Source organism: Oncorhynchus mykiss, chromosome 12, assembly GCF_013265735.2.
Source record: "Oncorhynchus mykiss isolate Arlee chromosome 12, USDA_OmykA_1.1, whole genome shotgun sequence".
Classification (NCBI taxonomy): Eukaryota; Metazoa; Chordata; class Actinopteri; order Salmoniformes; family Salmonidae; genus Oncorhynchus; species Oncorhynchus mykiss.
In genome coordinates this window covers 41,428,005-41,449,385 of record NC_048576.1, presented here as the reverse complement: position 1 = coordinate 41,449,385, position 21,381 = coordinate 41,428,005, and the positions used below count along the sequence as shown (strand labels likewise).

At 42.7% G+C, this 21,381-nt stretch overlaps 1 protein-coding gene across 1 annotated transcript in view; it reads left to right on the top strand.

The window, feature by feature from the left end:
* Positions 1 to 21,381, top strand: part of igsf9bb (immunoglobulin superfamily, member 9Bb) — a 190,366-nt gene that overhangs the window by 117,270 nt on the left and 51,715 nt on the right. The window contains exons 6-11 of the mRNA XM_036937598.1: positions 893 to 1,034; positions 7,068 to 7,213; positions 17,040 to 17,182; positions 18,277 to 18,417; positions 18,568 to 18,687; positions 19,604 to 19,754. Coding sequence (XP_036793493.1) covers positions 893 to 1,034; positions 7,068 to 7,213; positions 17,040 to 17,182; positions 18,277 to 18,417; positions 18,568 to 18,687; positions 19,604 to 19,754 — 843 coding nt within the window. The remainder of the gene's footprint in view (positions 1 to 892; positions 1,035 to 7,067; positions 7,214 to 17,039; positions 17,183 to 18,276; positions 18,418 to 18,567; positions 18,688 to 19,603; positions 19,755 to 21,381) is intronic.

Genomic DNA, 21,381 nt, shown 5'->3' with positions numbered 1-21,381 from the left:
TGGGAGACCAGATGCTGCTTGAAGTGGTGTTAGAGGGCCAGTAGGAGGCATTCTTTCCTCTGCCCCAGGGCAGTAATTGGGGACACTGCCCTGTGTAGGGTGCCGTCTTTCGGATGGGACGTTAAACGGGTGTCCTGACTCTTTGAGGTCATTAAAAGATCCCATGGCACTTATTGTAAGAGTAGGGGTGTTAACCCCGGTGTTCTGCTAAATTCCCAATCTGGCCTTCAAAGCATCACGGTCACCTAATAATACCCAGTTTACAATTGGCTCATTCATCCCCCTCCTCTCCCCTGTAACTATTCCCCAGGTCGTTGCTGTAAATGAGAACGTGTTCTCAGTCAACTTACCTGGTAAAATAACGGATACATTTAAAAAAATAAATAATTTGAACTCAAAAGATGCCCAACGATTGAACAGAGCAGTAGCTTAGTTTATCTGTCTGAATCAAGTGCCATTCTGTGACTTTAGCTAATACGTTGTGTTTACTTTTGCCGTGGTCTTGCTTTGGTATCGAGTATCGTGATGGTATCATGATACTAAACCTGGTATCGGTATTGAAGTCGAAATTCTGCTATCTTGACAACACTAGCTAGCATGTCACCTTATTTCTGCTGAATAAGAAATTGGCCATTATGTTAATTGGAAAACTTGTTTATAATTTAAATTTGAAAGTGAATTTACCTACCAATCAGGTGAGGTTTTCATTCAAGCCTGCGTTGTGTTTTCCATCTCACACTTTTGCATGTACTTCCGATGTAGTCTACTGATATTCTGACAATTCTTTTCTCATATCTTCTCCTATTAAAATCAAATCAAGTCAATGTGTTTGAGTACATGCAAATAAAGTGAATGTAAGTAATTGCCTTTTTTGTGCTTTCTGTTCTCCCAGGGCCACCGTTCATTGTGTCCCCTCCCCAGAACCTGACGGTGAACATATCCCAAGACGCCAAGCTGGACTGCCTAGCTGAAGCCTACCCCGGCAACCTCACATACACCTGGTTCTGGGAGGATGACAACGTCTTCTTCAAGAAGTAAAGTTATGATCGGGTTCATTACTGTTCCATCCCCCATCCCCCACCACCCCACACACTGTACAACCGCTGGCCACATTGAATAAGCTCCCAGGCAGCATTTGGCTCGCGTGGCTGTAGTTTGAGACCCCTGCTATACATAGTCTGAGTTTTATGTTGCATTGTTGCAATGAAATGTTATCATAATATATTCTGTACCATCCCGCCACTTTCATAATTGTTTGTAATGTGGACTATTTTGGGGCATTTTGTCTAATGTAGAATATATTGAGGAGATTATGTCAGGGGCGTGTGCTTGTGTGCATGCGCGCATCCATGCATGCGTTTAGCATGCATGCGTGAACCTCAGGGCACAGGGTCTTGAACAAGAGCCTGTAATCTGATTGGGCCCATCACTGTCTGACCATATTCAAGTGATGTGTGTGTTTTTACATTATTTACCTTTATTTAACCAGGAAGGGCTCATTGATATTTGAAGTCTCTTTTACAAGAGCGTCCTGGCCAAGATAGGCAGCACCTAGTCTTTACACAATTACCGACAGACAACATGAAAAACTACAGGTAATCTAGTAAAAAACGACAGAATTCACAAGAGTATAACAAAATCATAAAACAGCAAATTGAAAACTTTCACAGGTCAGGGAATCAGCCTCAAAATCCTTCATCAATGATTTAAAAACATAAATCGTAAGTTCTTCCAGTGTGTGTGTGTGTGTTCCACTAAAAAGGTCTTCTAGAATAGGCACATCTCCTGCTACAGGCCATGACATCTTCATTGTCTATCACAAAGTGCTTCAGACAAAGAAAATGTAGTTGACAGTTTATTTTAAGCATGTTCCATAGCTAGCACAACAAGGAACAGCAGCAACCATTCATGGACTGAGTTCAAAACTCTATAAGGATGTGTCAAAATGTGTTGTTGTCATGTCAATGTGGACATCCTCTAATACACTAGCTTACATTTATGGGTCCATGTATACATTAGTGTGTTTGGTCATCTATGTCCTACTTGTGCATGCATGCAGTGACATTTGAGAGACATTGAAGTACTCTGAAATAAGAGAGGTGTTGAAAAATATTGAAAGAGAGGCAGGTAAAGAGGTACATGCACCGTGTAGCTTATGTAAGCAAAGCAGGGAATGGGGGGGAGAATGTCAGAGGGAAACTAGTTAGACTGAAGTGGAGGGAGGTCAGGAAGGAGTAGAGATGGGACGAGGAACCGAAAATGACTGACACTAGCATTCCCTTCCTCTTACCAATGCATTTTGCTTACTTCTGTCATTTTCGGTGATTTTGCTATACAACGTTCCTGTAGATTGTGGGCTGCTGACTCTCACTCTCTCTACCAAATGTGCACGTGGAGGAGGGAGAGCTGCATTCTGAGAAGCACAAACATATGACCGTTGCTCAAAATGCTATTGCGGGAAAAATATATATATTTTTTAAAGCAACTACTGTTGTTTTAGTTACAGAGAGGAGAGTCAAAGCTTTCTGTGAGTATGTCATGTATTTCTCATGTTCAATGCACCACTTTACAACCGGAGTAGTCTGTGGTTAGTATGGTTTTGAGCCGAGCGGAGCGCACCATTTGCAGTGAATAGGCCTACAGTATATCAAGTAGCCTAGGCCTAGTGTTGGAAAGTTTTTGTAGGACATTAGCCTACATTTACTGATTAATCAATTTGCCTACATGGCTATCTAACAACACTATCATATTTAGAGTTAGCAACATACCTTAGTGTTTTGAGTTCTCACTTCCTCAGGTGGTGAATAATATAACCTATAGACCATTATGAGCAAAGATGTGTGCAAATTCTCTGAAGAGCCAAAAATAAATCTGATCATTCTGCATCTATTTTGACAGGTTGCCTACCAAAATATCAATCAAGCATTTCCTGGATATGTTTGATGAAATACAGTGCCTTGCGAAAGTATTCGGCCCCCTTGAACTTTGCGACCTTTTGCCACATTTCAGGCTTCAAACATAAAGATATAAAACTGTATTTTTTTGTGAAGAATCAACAACAAGTGGGACACAATCATGAAGTGGAATGACATTTATTGGATATTTCAAACTTTTTTAACAAATCAAAAACTGAAAAATTGGGCGTGCAAAATTATTCAGCCCCCTTAAGTTAATACTTTGTAGCGCCACCTTTTGCTGCGATTACAGCTGTAAGTCGCTTGGGGTATGTCTCTATCAGTTTTGCACATCGAGAGACTGACATTTTTTCCCATTCCTCCTTGCAAAACAGCTCGAGCTCAGTGAGGTTGGATGGAGAGCATTTGTGAACAGCAATTTTCAGTTCTTTCCACAGATTCTCGATTGGATTCAGGTCTGGACTTTGACTTGGCCATTCTAACACCTGGATATGTTCATTTTTGAACCATTCCATTGTAGATTTTGCTTTATGTTTTGGATCATTGTCTTGTTGGAAGACAAATCTCCGTCCCAGTCTCAGGTCTTTTGCAGACTCCATCAGGTTTTCTTCCAGAATGGTCCTGAAATGTGGCAAAAGGTCGCAAAGTTCAAGGGGGCCGAATACTTTCGCAAGGCACTGTAGCTTACTTTCTGAATCGTAGGCTACCATCTCAGTTGTTTTACTTGGCACTGGAAAAAGATTGTCTAGAGCCCTGCCCGAAAATGTAAAGTAACTTTCAGCTCTAGCACCTTGCAGAAAAAGGTATTTCATGTAATTTAGCGCTGATTTATCGTTATCGCAGAAGAATAGGTCAATTTATCTGTCTATATCGCCCAGCTCTAGGAAGGAGGTAGAGCGACACGAGAGAAGGAAGATAGAGAAAATAAGAGAGTCAGTCATGGAAGGTGGAAGAGGATTGGGCGGCGTCACCATGTAGACAGAAATACAGTGAGCAGATAAAGATAGAGATAGAAAAAGGTAGAACAACATACTGGCTCTACGTACTCACACACACACACATCACACACACACATACACAGTGCCTTCAGAAAGTATTCACACCCCTTGACTTTTTCTACATTTTAGAGTTGGCTTACACACAATAACCCATAATATTGTTTTTAGACATTTTTACAAATGAATGAAAAGCTGAAATGTCTTGACTCAATAATAATTCAAACCCTTTGTTATTGCAAGCCTAAATAAGGTCAGGAACAAACATTTGCTTAACATGTCCTATAATAACCAGCATGCAATACTAGTGTTTAACACGATTTTTTAATGACTACCTCATCTCTGGACCCCACAAATATAATTATCTGTAAGGTCCCTCAGTCGAGCAGTGAATTTCAAACACAGATTCAACCACAAAGTCCCAGGAGGTTTTCCAATGCCTAGCAAAGAAGACACCTATTGCTAGATGGGTAAAAAAAGAAGCAGACATTGAATATCCCTTTGAACATGGAGAAGTTATTAATTACACTTTGGATAGTGTATAAATACACCCAGTCACTACAAAGATACATGTGTCCTTCCTAACTCAGTTGCCGGAAAGGAAGGAAACCGCTCAGCGATTTCACCATGAGGCCAATGGTGAATTTAAAAAGTTACAGAGTTGAATGCCTGTGATAGGAGAAAACGAAGGATGGAACAACATTGTAGTTACTCCACAATATTAACCTAAATGACAGAATGAAAAGATGGAAGCCTGTACAGAATAACAAATATTCCAAAACATGAATCCTGTTTGCAACAAGGCACTAAAGAAATACTGCGAAAAATGTGGCAAAGCAATTCACTTTATGTCCTAAATACAACGTGTTATGTTTGGGGCAAATTCAATACAACACACTATCCATATTTTCAAGCATAGTGGTGGCTGTATCATGTTATTGGTATGCTTGTAATCGTCAAGGATTTTTTTTTAAACGTAATGGCGCTAAGCACAGGCAAAGTCCTAGAGGAAAAACCTGGTTGTCTGCTTTCCATCAGACACTGGGAATGATGAATTCACCTTTCAGCAGGACAATAACCTAAAACACAAATATACACTGGAGTTGCTTACCAATAGGACATTGAATGTTCCTGAGTAGCCTAGTTCCAGTTTTGAAATAAAATCAGCTTGAAAATCTATGGCAAGACTTGAAAATGGCTGTCTAGCAATGATTAACAACCATCTTGACAGAGCTTGAAAATGTAAAACAAATCCAGGTGTGCAAAGCTCTTAGACTTACCCAGAAAAACTCACAGCTGTAATCGCTGCCAACAATGATTATAACATGTATTGAATCAGGTGTGATTTGCAAAAGTGTCTAAAAACATGTTTTCACTTTCATTATGGGATATTGTGTGTAGATAAGTGAGATTTCTTTGTAATCCATTTTGAGTTCAGGCTGTAACACAACAAAATGAGGAATACGTCAATGGTTATGAATCCTTTCTGAAGGAACTGTATGTTTATGCCACACACGCATCACAACTGCTGCTACCAGACTCTTATTTGCTATTGCTAATACTGCACAATTTAAACACTTCCCACCTTCCCTGATACATGTGTAAATATTGGAATATATATTGTGCCTTCCTGTATTCTACTGATGCTAAAATGTTTATTCAATTCTATTTACTTTATGTTTTCGTATTCTTATCTTTTATCATTTCTTATTGTTGTTGCATTGTCGAGAAGGAACCTGCAAGTAAGCATTTAGTTGGACAGTTTATACCATGTGTATCCTGTACATATGATACGGCTAATAACACTTGAAACTTGATAGAAGACCCCCCCCCCCCTAACCACCACCACCTCTTGTCCCTAGAGACAGGAATATCTAGTGACACAGTGCTTGTGTCATTCCACGCTCCACTAGCTATGATTATGGGCCACCCACTGAGCCCCCAGCCATCCTACGTCCACTCATGCGTGGCCTGTACACTCTATAGAACAAAATAGGATCTTATGGGCTTTTTCAACCCGCCCAGAGAAGGAACTTCCTAAGTGGAAGGGAGATGGAGAGCAAGGAGAGACAATGGAAGAGCCCTCATTTGGCTATAAGGAGACGGTTTCTCTGTTATTGTAGGACAGGGAAGTTGAGAAAATTTTATTAATGCTAATGATATTTGAAAATTATTCAACATTCTATGCCACCTGGGCACTGTCCTGAAGAAGCATTGTGAGTGAAGCCACATAATTTCAGCCTCACTATTCTGTGTTATTTTTCATAGTCACACGTCTGTCTTAGTCATTAGCCAGGTTTCCATCCAACCATTTCATGCTAATGAATTACCAGATGGCTGCCGCTTGAAAAGATTCACGACAGGCCTGATGGAAACCTGGAATTATTGGTAAAATGTCCTTATTTCGACAAAACAAAATACGCAAGGGTGGATAATTATTTTGTCTTTGAAATGGATTATGCGACAATTTTGGTGGAAACGCCTTTATGTGCAAATATTGCTATAATTACCTTCATATCGAAGTAAACGTGGAGTAGCGCGATGACACGTTACGTTGTAGGACTACCATCATGACTTGGAAAAGCATTGAGTTTATGGGTAGATGAAATAAGTTATGATGAACTTCAAATTGTGGTTGAGTGCATGATGATCATTCACATTTCCTGAATGCTGGTGACATGATGATTGGTGCTTGGCTGCCAATTATCAGGTAAAATGATCTTGCTCTTATTCATATCTCATCAAATAACCTACCCTGTCCACTTTACCAGCGAACTCTTGTCTAGAGAGAAACCGTTTTTATGACAAATCCATCGGTAGAGTTGAAAATGCAGTACAAACACATTGATCTTCTGTTTTTTGTATTCAGTACATGGGAATTAAGAGCAAAAGTGTTTTTTATGTGCACCAGTCATCACCTTTTTATCCGTAACAAGTCAGTTTGATGGAAACACACCTCTGGTAGGAAAATGGGCATATTGTAGTCAGGTCGCCAATTGGATGGAAACCTAGCTATTTGGGTATATCTTAACTTCCACTTAAATTGAATTTTCACCTAGTCTCACCTAGTTGCCGTTAATGCATACTAAAGTGACATTTGTACTTGTGGAAGTGGTTATAGGCTCTATATTGATGCTCTTCCCTCCCTTCTCTGCAGTGGCCTGAGGGACAGAGTCAGTATTCTGGTGGACGGCTCACTCATCATCGGCGGTGTGAAGCCTGAAGATGCTGGGAGATTCACCTGTAGCCCCAGCAACAGCCTGGGCCAGCCACCGTCCGCCTGGGCCCAGGTCACAGTGCAATGTGAGTGTCTGGCCCTATCCTCTACAGTCAACCCCTACCCCTTATGTACTTGTGTTCATTAGAACACACAGAGCTACTGGGTGTACACTACAGCAAGATCCATCCTAACGAACATACCTAATTCTGCTCATCAGCCATACAAAGGACATTGGCTGATCCTAGATCTGTACCTATAAGATCGAGCGGTCCCACTGCAACTGAGTACACTCAGTCCTGCTGATGCTGTTCTCTGCTGTTCTCTACCTAATCTACTTAATGAGTGTTATACTTTACCTACCCACCCTAATGAGCCGCAACGAGAGCTTGGGATTATAAAATATAAAAGTTTCCTGCATTTTTACACAATCCAATATGCCGTCTCGAATTTAGAACAAAAAGTAAGCAAAAATGCCCAAAGTCATCAAGCTAGGTAAGAGATCATTATTAAATATGTTTAAGTGATTACTTGAAGACTGAAGTAGATCAAAGGTAATTCAATAATAAATATTGTTGCACCTTTAACCAATAGCCTAACAAAATAACAACTCTTGAAAAAACACAGATTGTTGATTAAGACGTCCTCTATATCAAATTTCAGCCTGACCGACCATCCAGCTCGAGCCGCCTGCATGTCCGACCCCCACCAGTCTAGTCAATAACTCAACTCTCTCCGAACACAATTTCCTTCCCAGTTCACATATTTACGTTTTTTTTTTCATTCACAAGGGAAAGGTTTGGAAACACAAAACAAAAGAAAAACCATATACACCTCAAATATACATTAACAAACAGAAACAGCAAATCCTCCTTATAAATACTATCATAGGACTAATAGTACTACAGAGCACTTTTTACTTGCACACAATAAAGCTGCTGTAACGGTAAATGAGTGAATAGGTGTGGAGTCAGGCGCAGAGAGCAAAGGATACGGGAAAAACACGCTTTAATGTCCAGAAAATCACACAAACAAAAATCAGGCGAACAACACGTGAAGAAAATAAGGACAGCGAAAAAACCCGAAAATGCAAAACACAAACCACTCTAACAAATACAGATGAACAAGCCCGCACAAACAGAAGCGGGCTGAACGAACTTATATAACCCCACCCTAATAACCAAACAAGAAACAGGTGAAACCAATTAGACAAAAACAAACGAACACAGAACAAAGGATCGGTGGCAGCTAGTAGACCGGCGACGACGACCGCCGAGCGCCACCCGAACAAGGGGAGTCACCTTCGGTAATATTCGTGACAGCTGCCCCGTCCTGTCCTTAGGGGTCCACCACCCTGTAGCAGAGCCCTGTTAGGTTCTTATTTCTCAGAGTAAATAACTCACAGACACTAGAGAAGCTTAACCAAGTTGAATTCTTCCCAAAGGGTCGTTACAGCTGTAATTCAGACAACAACAAAAAATATTCACACAAGCACTGATATTTAACCCTTTCTCCTAGGCTGAGTCTCCTCCTCCAGTGATATCTGTTCTTCCTCACTTCATCTAACCTGACCTCTACCCCAAAGTGCTCACTCCTCCCCAACACAAGGCTGTCATGGTTATTGATACAAGACTGTCTCCTCTCCTCCCAGAGTATCCCTGATGGCTAACAATAACATATCCTGACAATGTAAACGTTATACATTACCCAGTCTCCCTCAGTGGCATTGTTAGTTTCCAAGATCTCCACCCAACACATTCCAAAGCCATCTGTCTTTCCACAGAAAACCATTCACTTCTGACATAGAACCCAGTCTTTTTCACTCCTCATATTCTATGCTTTTGATCTATCATGTATTTAATATCTCAATGTTCAAAGTTTAGCCTGAATCCAACAGTCCCTCCTCTTGAACAATAGCGTCCTAATGTTCAATTTATATGAACTTGGAAATTACTTCTAAATGGACAAACGATGATAATAAAACATGAATTAAAAAAACGAACAAATGATTATAAATGAACAAACAATGATGACAAACATTCAACGTGAGGTTTACAAACTTAGAGACTTATGGCCTCTGTACTATGATCACATCATACACACTTTTATTTCCATCTCTCATCACATAACAAAATGCCATTCCAGCTGAATCTGCTGTCTTGTTCCATGTCAGATGGAACACTTTTTGTGTCTCCACTTTCTCCTTGTGGTTCCTAAGAGAGTGATAGCATAAGACTTGGAAAGCAACAGAAAGACACAAAACATAACAGTATTAACAATGTGATAAGCTATGCATAATTATATACAACCCAAAGTTTGAAAACATCTCAATTCCCACTCTGTGTTAGCCTGACTATGTCTTCAGGATACTTTTCTGTTGAGGTTGGCAAAAATGAATGCTCTAAAAAAGCTTCCTCATGCTTTCACCCAGTCTTCCCCGTCAGACTGCAGGATCCAAGAGGCGTTCCCAAGCCATGTCATTCTCACTTTACTCCCCATCATCTTTCTCCATAGCCACCAGATATAGTTGAAGTCGGAAGTTTACATACACCTTAGCCAACTACATTTAAACTCAGTTTTCACAATTCCTGACATTTAATCCTAGTAAAACGTCCCTGTCTTAGGTCAGTTAGGATCACCACTTTATTTTAAGAATGTGAAATGTCAAAATAATAGTAGAGAGAATGCTTGATTTATTTCAGCTTTTATTTCTTTCATCACATTCCCAGTGGGTCAGAAGTTTACATACACTTAGTATTTGGTAGCATTGCCTTTAAATTGTTTGACTTGGGTCAAACGTTTCGGGTAGCCTTCCACAAGCTTCCCACAATAAGTTGGGTGAATTTTGGCCCATTCCTCCTGACAGAGCTGGTGTAACTGAGTCAGGTTTGTAGGCCTCCTTGCTCGCACTCACTTTTTCAGTTCTGCCCACATATTTACTATGGAATTGAGGTCAGGGCTTTGTGATGGCCACTCCAATACATTGACTTTGTTGTCCTTAAGCCATTTTTCTACAACTTTGGAAGTATGCTTGGGGTCATTGTCCATTTGGAAGACCCATTTGCGACCAAGCTTTAACTTCCCGACTGATGTCTTGAGATGTTGCTTCAATATATCCAAATAATTGTCCTACTTCATGATGCCATCTATTTTGTGAAGTGCACCAGTCCCTCCTGCAGCAAAGCACCCCCACAACATGATGCTGCCACCCCCGGGCTTCACGGTTGGGATGTTGTACTTCGGTTTGCAAGACTCCCCCTTTTTCTTCCAAACATAACGATGGTCATCATGGCCAAACAGTTCTATTTTTTTTTCAACAGACCAGAGGACATTTCTCCAAAAAGTATGATATTTGTCCCCATGTGCAGTTGCAAACCGTAGTCTGGCTTTTTTATGGCGGTTTAAGAACAGTGGCATCTTCCTTGCTGAGTGGCCTTTCAGGTTATGTCCATGTAGGACTCGTCTTACTGTGGATATACTATTGTACCTGTTTCCTCCAGCATCTTCCCAAGGTCCTTTGCTGTTGTTCTGGGATTGATTTGCACTTTTCGCACCAACGTACGTTCATCTCTAGTAGAGAGAACATGTCTCCTTCCTGAGAGGTATGACGGCTGTGTGGTCCCATGGTGTTTATACTTGCGTACTATTGTTTGTATAGATGAACTTGGTACCTTCAGGTGTTTGGAAATTGCTCCCAAGGATGAACCAGACTTGTGGAGGTCTACAATTTATTTAGATTTTCCCATGATGTCAAGCAAAGAGGCACTGAGTTTGAAGGTAGGCCTTAAAATACATCTACAGGTACATCTCCAAATTGACTCAAATTATGTAAATTAGCCTATCAGAGGCTTCTAAAGCCATGACATCATTTTCTGGAATTTTCCAAGCTGTTTAAAGGCACAGTCAGCTTAGTGTATGTAAACTTCTGACCCACTGGAATTGTGATACAATGAATTATACGTGAAATAATCTGTCTGTAAACAATTGTTGAAAAAATTACTTGTGTCATGCACAAAGTAGATGTCCTTACCGACTTGCCAAAACTGTAGTTTGTTAACAAGAAACTGGTGGAGGGGTTGAAGAACGAGTTTTAATGACTCCAACCTAAGTGTATGTAAACTTCCGACTTCAACTGTACATCAGCCATTTTCTGCTCTGCTTGCTTTTACAAAGAGCGCAACTCATACACACTGACCTAATGCTCAACTCCCCCCCCCCCCCCCCCCCCCCCCCCCCCCCCCCCCCCCGTTATGCCACTGGCTGACACCATTCAAGCCATTAAGGGTTTGGAACTTTAAGTCCAATTATCTCAGAATCATCTTTTTGCAGATAGAACCTTATAGTCAGTCCCAAGCTCTCAACAAGCCAAAGACAATTTTCCATCTTACTGTATGTACATTTGATGTAAGCTAAAGCTTTTTGAATCTGAATACAGGAAATATGGCACTATATCTGGCCATGGTATAGAATAAGTTAGATAGAAACCCTCTCTCTCTATCCACTGCACTGTGTAATTGATTGGAGGTTACATTGGACTCCAAGCCAATTCCAGACCTCCCAAGCTCGGCCAAGCGGGCATATTAGCCCCAACCATGATCCATCCAACCACTACACACAGTCTGTGTCTCTTAACCCCAACACATGCACACCAATGCCGGGGACCGTGCGGGTTAGAATTGAAACGGTGACCTTGAAGTCACTCTTCTTCCAGGTCACTCGAGTCACTTTCACATTCAGCAATATTCTCCTAGCATGATACGCTCTATTTAGTTTTCGGTCACACTGGCATTGCTTAATCAATATTATTCACAGCCCGCCTTTCATTTATGAGTCGTGACTTTCAAGTACGCCAGCCTAGTCGTTCCCCTGAGGTAAATCAGCCATATTGTATTCCAAATGAATGGAGGCAGGGATGAGCGTTGAGCACCAGTAATATCCATCCACCGGCGAGAAATGTGGCCCCGCGTCTGCGGGTAGTGATGACTCGTTTGGGTAGCCAAGGCAACAGACATTTTGCATTCCCCCACTCTCTCCTCCTCTACGGCTCCAAATTGGATATTTATTTTCTCAAGCGCCTGAGGAAGGGCAGGAGGGGCAGGCAGCACCAGTCAGGAGGGAGGGTAGCGAGCATTACATCATCGCTTTCAGAGACCAGACACTTTTTTGACACAGGCTGCGGAGAGAGAGGGAGCTTTTTTCTCTCAAGTAGAGACCAATTTCCCAAAGCAAGTCACTGCCTGAGCCAGAATGCAGAGAGGCAGAGACATTTCTAGCTAGCCAATGCTGTTCTATTTTTAGAATTTGAATGATATTCTTGTCTTCTGCCTGCCACTGAGGTCTTTTGACAGCTAACGGACTGCTGAGCGATTGACAATTAGGGCTGCGTAGTAGGTGTATAGTGTGATTTATAGTAGATGTATAGTTTGATTATAGTAGGTGTATAGTGTGACTCTCTGGTTTCTGGGGACGTGGTGATGTACAGCCGCTAGTGAAAGTCTACACACCCCTTTCTCAGGTTTATCGTTTTGCTGCCTTAAAAGTACATCTAAAAAGGGATTAAACCATTTTAAAAAACAACGATGTCTAGATTGCGTATGTCTTCACACCACAGAGTACATTTTTGGTGGAAGTACCTTTGACAGCCATTACAGCTGTGAATAATTTTTAACAAGATTCTACTAACTTTGCACAACTCTTAGGGCTACAAATATGCATTGTTTTTGTGAAAATTCCTCAAGCTAAATAAACTTGTTTGGGAATCATTGATAGACAGTAGTATTCATACTTTGTTTCTGATTTTCAAGCAAATTTAATTCTGCACTGAGACTGGACCATTCAGGAACACTTAACACCTCTTGGAAAGTAATTCTGGTGTGTCTTTGGCATTGAACTTTATGTTATTGTCCTGCAGAAAAAGGCTTAGGTTTTCAGAAGACTTTCATATTCATTTTTATCCTAACAAACTCCCCATTCTCTGCCGATGACAAGCATACCCATAACATAATGCTGCCACCACAATACTTGAAAATATAAAAAATTAAAAGAAGGAAGTCTGTATTAAAAGAAATCCACTCCAAATCAACCATTCTGTTTGCAGCAAGGCCGTTAAGTAATAGTTCAAGACAACACAAAATTAAGATACAGTGCATTCAGAAAGTATTTAGACCCCTCAACTTTTCAGCTTTACTCTAAAATATATTAAATACATTTCCCTCATCAATCTACACACAATACCTCATAATGACAAAGCAAAAACAGGTTTTTATGCATTTTTGCAAATGTATTACAAATAAAAAACAGAAATAGTATTCTCAGACCCTTTGCTATGAGACTCGAAATTGAGCTCAGGTGCATCCTGTTTCCATTGACCATCCTTGAGATGTTTCTACAACTTGATTGGAGTCCACCTGTGGTAAGTTCAATTGATTGGAAATTATTTGGAAAGGCACACACCTGTCTATATAAGGTCCCACAGTTGACAGTGCATGTCAGAGCAAAAACCAATCCATGAGGTCGAAGGAATTGTCCGTAGAGCTCAGAGAAAAGATTGTGTCGAGGCACAGATCTGAGGAAGGGTCCCAAAAATGTTTGCTGCATCAAAGGTCCTCAAGAACACAGTGACCTGCATCATTCTTGAATGGAAGAAGTTTGGAACCACCAAGACTCTTCTCAGAGTTGGTCGCCCGGCCAAACTGATAAATCGGGGGAGAAGAACCTTAGGGCCACTCCTCAGTAAAAGGCACATGACATGCTGCTTGGAGTTTGCCAAAAGGCCTCCCAGACCATGAAAAACAAAATTATCTGGTCTTTTGAAACCAAGATTGAGCTCTTTGGCCTGAATACCAAGCGTCACGTCTGGAGGAAACCTGGCACCATCCATACGGTGAAGCATGATTGTGGGAGAATCATGCTGTGGGGTGTTTTTCCGCAGCAGGGAGACGAGTTAGGATTGAGGGAAAGATGAACGGTGCAACGTGCACAGAGATCCTCTATGAAAACCTGTTCCAGAACGCTCAGGACCTCAGACTTGGGTGAAGGTTCACCTGCCAACAGGACAACGACCCTAAGCACAAAGCCAAGACAACACAGGAGTGGCTTCGGGACAAGTCTCTGAATGTACTTGAGTGGCCCAGCCAGAGCTCGGACTTGAACCCGATCGAACATGCCTGAAGACACCTGCAAATAGCTGTGCAGCGATGCTCCCCATCCAACCTGAGAGCTTGAGAGGATCTGCAGAGACGAATGGGAAAAACTCCCCAAATACAGGTGTGCCAAACTTGTGAAGTCATACCCATGAAGACTCGAGGTTGTAATCTGAATGCATATGGTCTGAATAGATATGTAAATGTGATATTTCCATTTTTTATTTTTAATACCATTTCTAAAAACCTGTTTTTGCTTTTGGCATTATGGGGTATTGTGTGTAGATTGATGAGGGGGGAAAACGATTTAATCCATTTTAGAATAAGGCTGTAACCTAACAACGTGGAAAAAGTCAAGGTGTCTGAATACATTCCGAATGCACTGTATACTGCATAGGCACTGCATTGTCTGAGGTACCCGGACACTCTTTCACTCTCTGTCTCTTCCTCCTCTCTCCGTATTTATTTATGTCTATTCCTATCATCTCATCATCTTATGCCTTTCTGAAGCCAAATTGTCAACTCCATCTCTTTCTCTCTCTCTCTCCTTCCATTGCGCCTGTTCTCACTCATCCCCCTCCCTCTTCCTTTCTCTTCTTCCGTCTCTCTCAGGTGTATCCCCCCATCACTGTGCCCTCTTTGGGTTGGTTGGGCTGCAGGCTACCATGCTTCCATACCTGCCCCAGGAGAGCAGCCACACACACACTCAAACCCTTATATGCCACCACACGCACACACACTCACACTCAAACACACACAAAATTAGATCGGCGCGACCGTGACCGGTTGTTTCTGTACTGTGTGCGTGTGTGACAGGCGCTGCAAAAGTGAGGGAAAGGGAGCGCAAAAGAGGGAGGAGGGGGAGAGGTGACATCATTCTCTGTGGAAACCCTTTCCTCTGCAGTGACGTCAGCTACAGACGGTCGGTGGGCTAGGCAGCGTGGGCGATAGCGGCCCCACTAGTCCACTGATTGCAGTGCAGCACTACGCCAAGATTTCAGGCAGTGTGTGTGTGTGTGAGAGAGAGAGAGAGAGAGAGAGAGCGAACACCTCTGCCCAAGCCAGTACAACTTATCCTGTTTCAATTTCAGTCCCCTTCTCTTCTTCCCTTTCACTGGTGAATTACGCATAATAATCAGCTTTGGCACATGTGGTAAAGCGAGACCAGACATAAAATAAAGATGTGTGGATATGTGCATGTTAGAGAAAGTGTGTATGCGAGCTATAGCGAGCCTGGCGCTACCCCACCTCCTCTCTCCCTTTCTATAAATAGACTGTGGCACTTCGCCAAAGATTAAGATGTTGAGAGGTATTTTTTTCCAAACCGCTCTTTTCCAAGCAGCACCGGCCTCTTGCAGCCATTATCACCTGGCTCTGACTAGATAACGAAGTCTGAATCTGTCCTTTTATTATTCACATCAGACATGACACACTGAAACCTGTCTGCTTAAAAGGTTAGCCAACACAGAGGAAATGAATGGGGAGTGCAGACAAGTTTGTTGGTTTGTGCCATTGTGGTGTAATGTAACGTCTAGTGGCAAATCTGTCATCTCTACCACATAGTGACACTGAACAAGATACCATGGACACTCTCACAGAATACACTACTGAGCCAAATCAAGTTGGACTGAGCTGACCTGCTTACACATCCACCAATTTGTGAAAATATGTGGCAAAAAAATATGCAAGCCAGCACAGTTTTCTTCGGGTTGGCAAGACATCGTGCAAACACCTCTTTGAAACAACCTAATTTGACCTTACTTCGCTAAGCAGCCCTACTATTCTAATGCTTCCGAGCTTGTTCAAAGTTATAGGCTAGGGCATTGACTTTAGTGTCTTTCCTCTTTCCTCTCGTCTATCCGTGCTGCCAGATAAAGTTATATCAGCCGTGACTCCACTCAGCCACGGACGCCTCTGTCTGAATACTGAAGAGGTCATCCTGCTCTATACTTATTTTAATCCACGCAATGCCATTCTATATATTTGTCTAGGATTCTCCTTCCTTGAAAAATTAATTGACATACTCAAAACATATTTCTCCGTTTACTTGTCAGTGTTTACCCATCCACTCCAAACACACACACAACCTCCACAGCTACTGCTCTCAGACCAGCTGCTACCGAAGCACAGTTTATCATGTAATGACAGCCCGTGCTCATAAAACCTGTTATTTCCCCTGTCTCCTGCTGCAGTACTGGTCCCATAATCACTACCAATGTTACTCCACCATAAAGATATTTATCTCGTGGCCTGGGCGATCTAGCTAGCGGTTAGTGCCGCTGTCTACACCTTGTACAAAACTTTTTCCATAATAGACCAGATGAATCCAGGTGAAAGCTATGATCCCTTATTGATGTCACCTGTTAAATCAACTGCAATGCTGCTGGGTTTTCCACACTCAACAGTTTCCTGTGTGTAACAAGAATGGTCCACCACCCAAAAGACATCCAGCCAACTTGACACAAACTGTGGGAAGCATTGGAGTCAACATGGGCCATCATCCCTGTGGAAATGCTTTGGACACCTTGTAGAGTCCATGCCCTGACGAATTGAGTCTGTTCTGAGGGCAAAAGCGGGTGCAGCTCAATATTAGGAAGGTTTTCCTAATGTGTTGTACGCTCAGTGTATATTTGCCCATGTTGGTTTGGTTTCGAATCCAGCCCACTGCCTTTGTGACAAACTCTCTACCTTTCCCACCATCTGTCCTTTGTCCAATAAATACAGAAATAAGTACAATACAAATTAACTGTATTTCTCTCTCTCGCCCCAGACCCTGCCCGTGTCAAAGACATGCCACCTGCCATCTACGTGGCCATTGGCCTGCCAGGCTTCATCCGTTGCCCTGTAGACGCCAACCCGCCTGTCACGCTGGTCAAGTGGACAAAAGATGGCAACCCCCTCCGGATAGAGAAGGTGAATCAAGGATTATATTCATTAGAACACACTGTAGCAAAATGTTTTGCAATAGAAAACGAAAATGTGCATTTTGTTATTGGACACGCTCAGGAAGCCCCTCCCGGTTTAAGTCCCTTTTCTTATGCCTAATGAATATGACCCATAACGTTCAGAGATAAATGTATTGTGTAAAACCGATATGATTGTCTGTTAGGTAGGAATAGGGAATGGTATCAGTTCTATTTGTTCCATTTCTATTGGCAATGTTCAGAACATTTGACATCACTAAAACCCGTTTGACATCACTGAATCCAAAATCTCTCATGGACAGACGCACGTAACATAAGATGGTATCGTAGCGTCTGTCAACAGATTGTGGGATGCGACGAGTAACGAGGAACTTTGTTCTGCGCTCAGATTTTTCGTCAATGATCATTTGGACAAATCACGATTTTGCATCTTTTGAATTTCGGAAGAGGAGGGGACATTTAGCCCATAGACTTGCCCGAAACTTCCGTTTAGGGGGGTGGAGACATTACTAGTCTTATTTTCTTATACATCTTCCCCCAGAACTGAATTCTTAGTGGAGTAGGGTGAAGTTGCCCCGTCTAGACATTGATCTAAAGTCAGTTTTGTGTTTTTCCCCCCTAATGGTTAAGTTTAGGGCTAAGGGGTAGGCTGATCGTAGATCTGTGCCTAGAAGGGCAACTTCTACCTGAGTTTGGATGACAGACTGTGAAATCTCCTCAGGCTTGGAACTGCGACAAAGGTGATGAACTAAGCTCTTCACATGTGCATTAAAGAGGACGTCCTAGTGGTTAAGTTTCCTAGTTTAAGGCTTCTATGGGTGGATCAATTGTTGTGTATATCCCAGACAAAATCTAGCTGTTCTTTCTGTTTCCTTCCCCTACTTTTTGCCCTTGCTTTCAGTCCCTTTTGATTCAGAACTTTTAACTAGTGAGAACATTTGGGGACTGACCGCACCTCTCACTTCCTTGAAGCCACAGTCTCCTCTGCTCTATGCAGGATAACGGGATAGTGCTGTGCCACTGGTGCGCCCAGCCATACAAACATTGCAATGTCATAGCGTTAGCCCCTCTTTGTTCCCACAGTACCCTGGTTGGAGCCAAATGGAGGACGGGAGCATCCGCGTGGCAGAGGTGACGGAGGACTCTCTGGGCACCTACACCTGCATGCCTTACAATGCCCTGGGCTCTGAGGGATGGTCCGCTCCCACTCCTCTGGTGCTAAAGGTACGCAGGCTGATACTAACAGTAATTAGCGTGCTAGTTAGTATATCAATCATTATGCATTTTCTATGCTTTGAGTTAGCCTAACGGCTACACCCATCTCGGTCTGTTACTCTAATCTCACCCCCATTGGGGAACACTCTCTCTGGGCAGGATCCCCCTAAGTTCTCGATTGTTCCCGGAGGGGAATACAGGCAGGAGGCTGGGAGAGAGCTGGTCATCCCCTGTGCGGCTGAGAGAGAATTTCCCTATCCCAATATCACATGGCGGAAGGTAAGTGAAGCGACCCTCCCACCATCCAAAAGACTCATGGTCTGGTCTGACAGTCTTTACTTTATAATAGGACAGAGCTACGGCTCCTCTTCTCCATCCTTTCACTCTAAAGTTATGGGTATCAGGTAGAACATTGCTGTACACTCACACAGTCTATTTGACAAAGCTCCTCGCTACTAGTAAATCCCCAAATTATGTAATGTTAAGTGATAACGGGTGGTTATTACTACCATGTCATTTCTAAACCAGACGCCGCCAAATGTGGTTCGATGGTGATTGTTGATATTGGAGTCATCTTTTCCATCTTTGCCACAAGGAATGAGATGAGGTTGCAATCAAACTGGCTCCTAGAAATCACAATGTTTTAATTGCATTTTAATGGTGGCGTTATCAGCTGAAACAATCAAGGCAAACACATTAGCGTTAGCCTTCAATTGTCTCTTGATTATGGAGCTTCTTAATCTCTCCCAATGAAAACAATGTGATTTGCAGTTGTTTGTCTCCCTTTACCGTCGCCTTGATGCCGATGCTGAAATGTTTTGTTATATGAGTAGCGGAGGAAGGACAGTCTCTTCCAACAGCCACAGTGACTGAGGAAGCACAAGTTTTAGTGTTGGTCTTTCTGTTTTTCCTGTCTGTCCATCTACTAATCTACCTGTCTGTGTGTGTCTGTCTGTCTGCCTTCCTTTTTGTCTATCTTCCTTGTTGTCTACCTGTCTCTGTCTGTCTGCCTTCTTTTTGTCTGCCAGTTTGTCTATCTGTCCTGTTCTCGGTCTCTGTCTCTGTCTATCTACTAATCTACTGTCTGTCTGGAGGCTGGGTGGGTGGGTGATAATTACCTTCCTTGCCAGAACCAATACAGTATGTGCTGTTCTGTGAGATGTAACTCCTCTCTCTTCCCCTCTCTCTTTTTAAGGTAGGGAAGCCCAGTAAAAGCAAGCACAACGTCCTTCCCACCGGCAGCTTACAGTTCAAGTCCCTGGGCAAGGAAGACCACGGGGAGTGGGAGTGTGTCGCCACCAACGTTGCCACGAGCATCACTGCCAGCACACACCTCCAAGTTTTTGGTACAAGCCACTCCGCCATACACATGCACAGGAAGAGGCATGAACACTCATGCACACACACATCGAACACACACAGGAACAGGTACATACACACACGCAAAGGAACACGTAATCAAATACAAGTAATAGGAAGCTGAGTAGCACTGGGTTGTATTCATTATGCGACAAACGGAGGAAAGCCGACTGAAAGAGAGAGGGACAACCTGGTCTTGTCCAGTCAGAAATGTGAATTTTCATGATCTGTTGCAAAATGTTTTAAAATGTTTTCCGTTGCATACCTTAATGAATAGGACCCTTGTGTGATCTAAGGATAGTGAAGAGAGGCGGGGCTGTGCAGAGCAGCATCAACAGCTTGACAGTTTGCCAAAGCTCAACACGTCAGCCAAAGCACCTGGGGGACATGTGCAATGAGCATTTTGCAAGGTCAATGAAGTCGCGCCAGCATTCGCAAATCACAGATGAGCGAACTGGGCTGGGCTCGCAGCATTGGGGAGGTAGACACAGAGACTGTTTCCACTGCTGAAAGCTCTACTGTCGTGGCCAAATGTTTTGAGAATGATACAAATATTAATTTCCACAAAGTTTGCTGCTTCAGTGTCTAGATATTTTTGTCAGATGTTACTATGGAATACTGAAGTATAATTACAAGCATTTCATAAGTGTCAAAGGCTTTTATTGACAATTACATGAAGTTGATGCAAAGAGTCAATATTTGCAGTGTTGACCCTTCTTTTTCAAGACTTCTGCAATCCGCCCTGGCATGCTGTTAATTAACTTCTGGGCCACATCCTGACTGATGGCAGCCCATTCTTGCATACTCAATGCTTGGAGTTTGTCAGAATTTGTGAGTTTTTGTTTGTCTACCCACCTCTTGAGGATTGACCACAAGTTCTCAATGGGTTTAAGGTCTGGGGAGTTTCCTGGCCATGGACCCAAAATATCGATGTTTTGTTCCCCGAGCCACTTAGTTATCACTTTTACCTTACGGCAAGGTGCTCTATCATGCTGGAAAAGGCATTGTTCGTCACCAAACTGTTCCTGGATGGTTGGGAGAAGTTGCTCTCGGAGGATGTGTTGGTACCATTCTTTTTTCATAGCTGTGTTCTTAGGCAACATTTTGAGTGAGCCCATTCCCTTGGCTGAGAAGCAACCCCACACATGAATGGTCTCAGGATGCTTTACTGTTGGCATGACACAGGATTGATGGTAGCGCTCACCTTGTCTTCTCCGGACAAGCTTTTTTCCAGATGCCCCAAACAATCGGAAAGGGGATTCATCAGAGAAAATTACTTTACCCCAGTCCTCAACAGTCCAATCCCTTTACCTTTTGCAGATTATCAGTCGGTCCCTGATGTATTTCCTGGAGAGAAGTGGCTTCTTTGCTGCCCTTCTTGCCATCCTCCAAAAGTCTTCGCCTCACTGTGCGTGCAGATGCACTCACACTTGCCTGCTGCCATTGCTGAGCAAGCTCTGTACTGATGGTGCCCCGATCCCGCAGCTGAATCAACTTTAGGAGATGGTCCTGGCGCTTGCTGGACTTTCTTGGGCGCCCTGAAGCCTTCTTGAAAACAATTGAACCGCTCTCCTTGAAGTTCTTCATGATCCGCTAAATGGTTGTTTTAGGTGC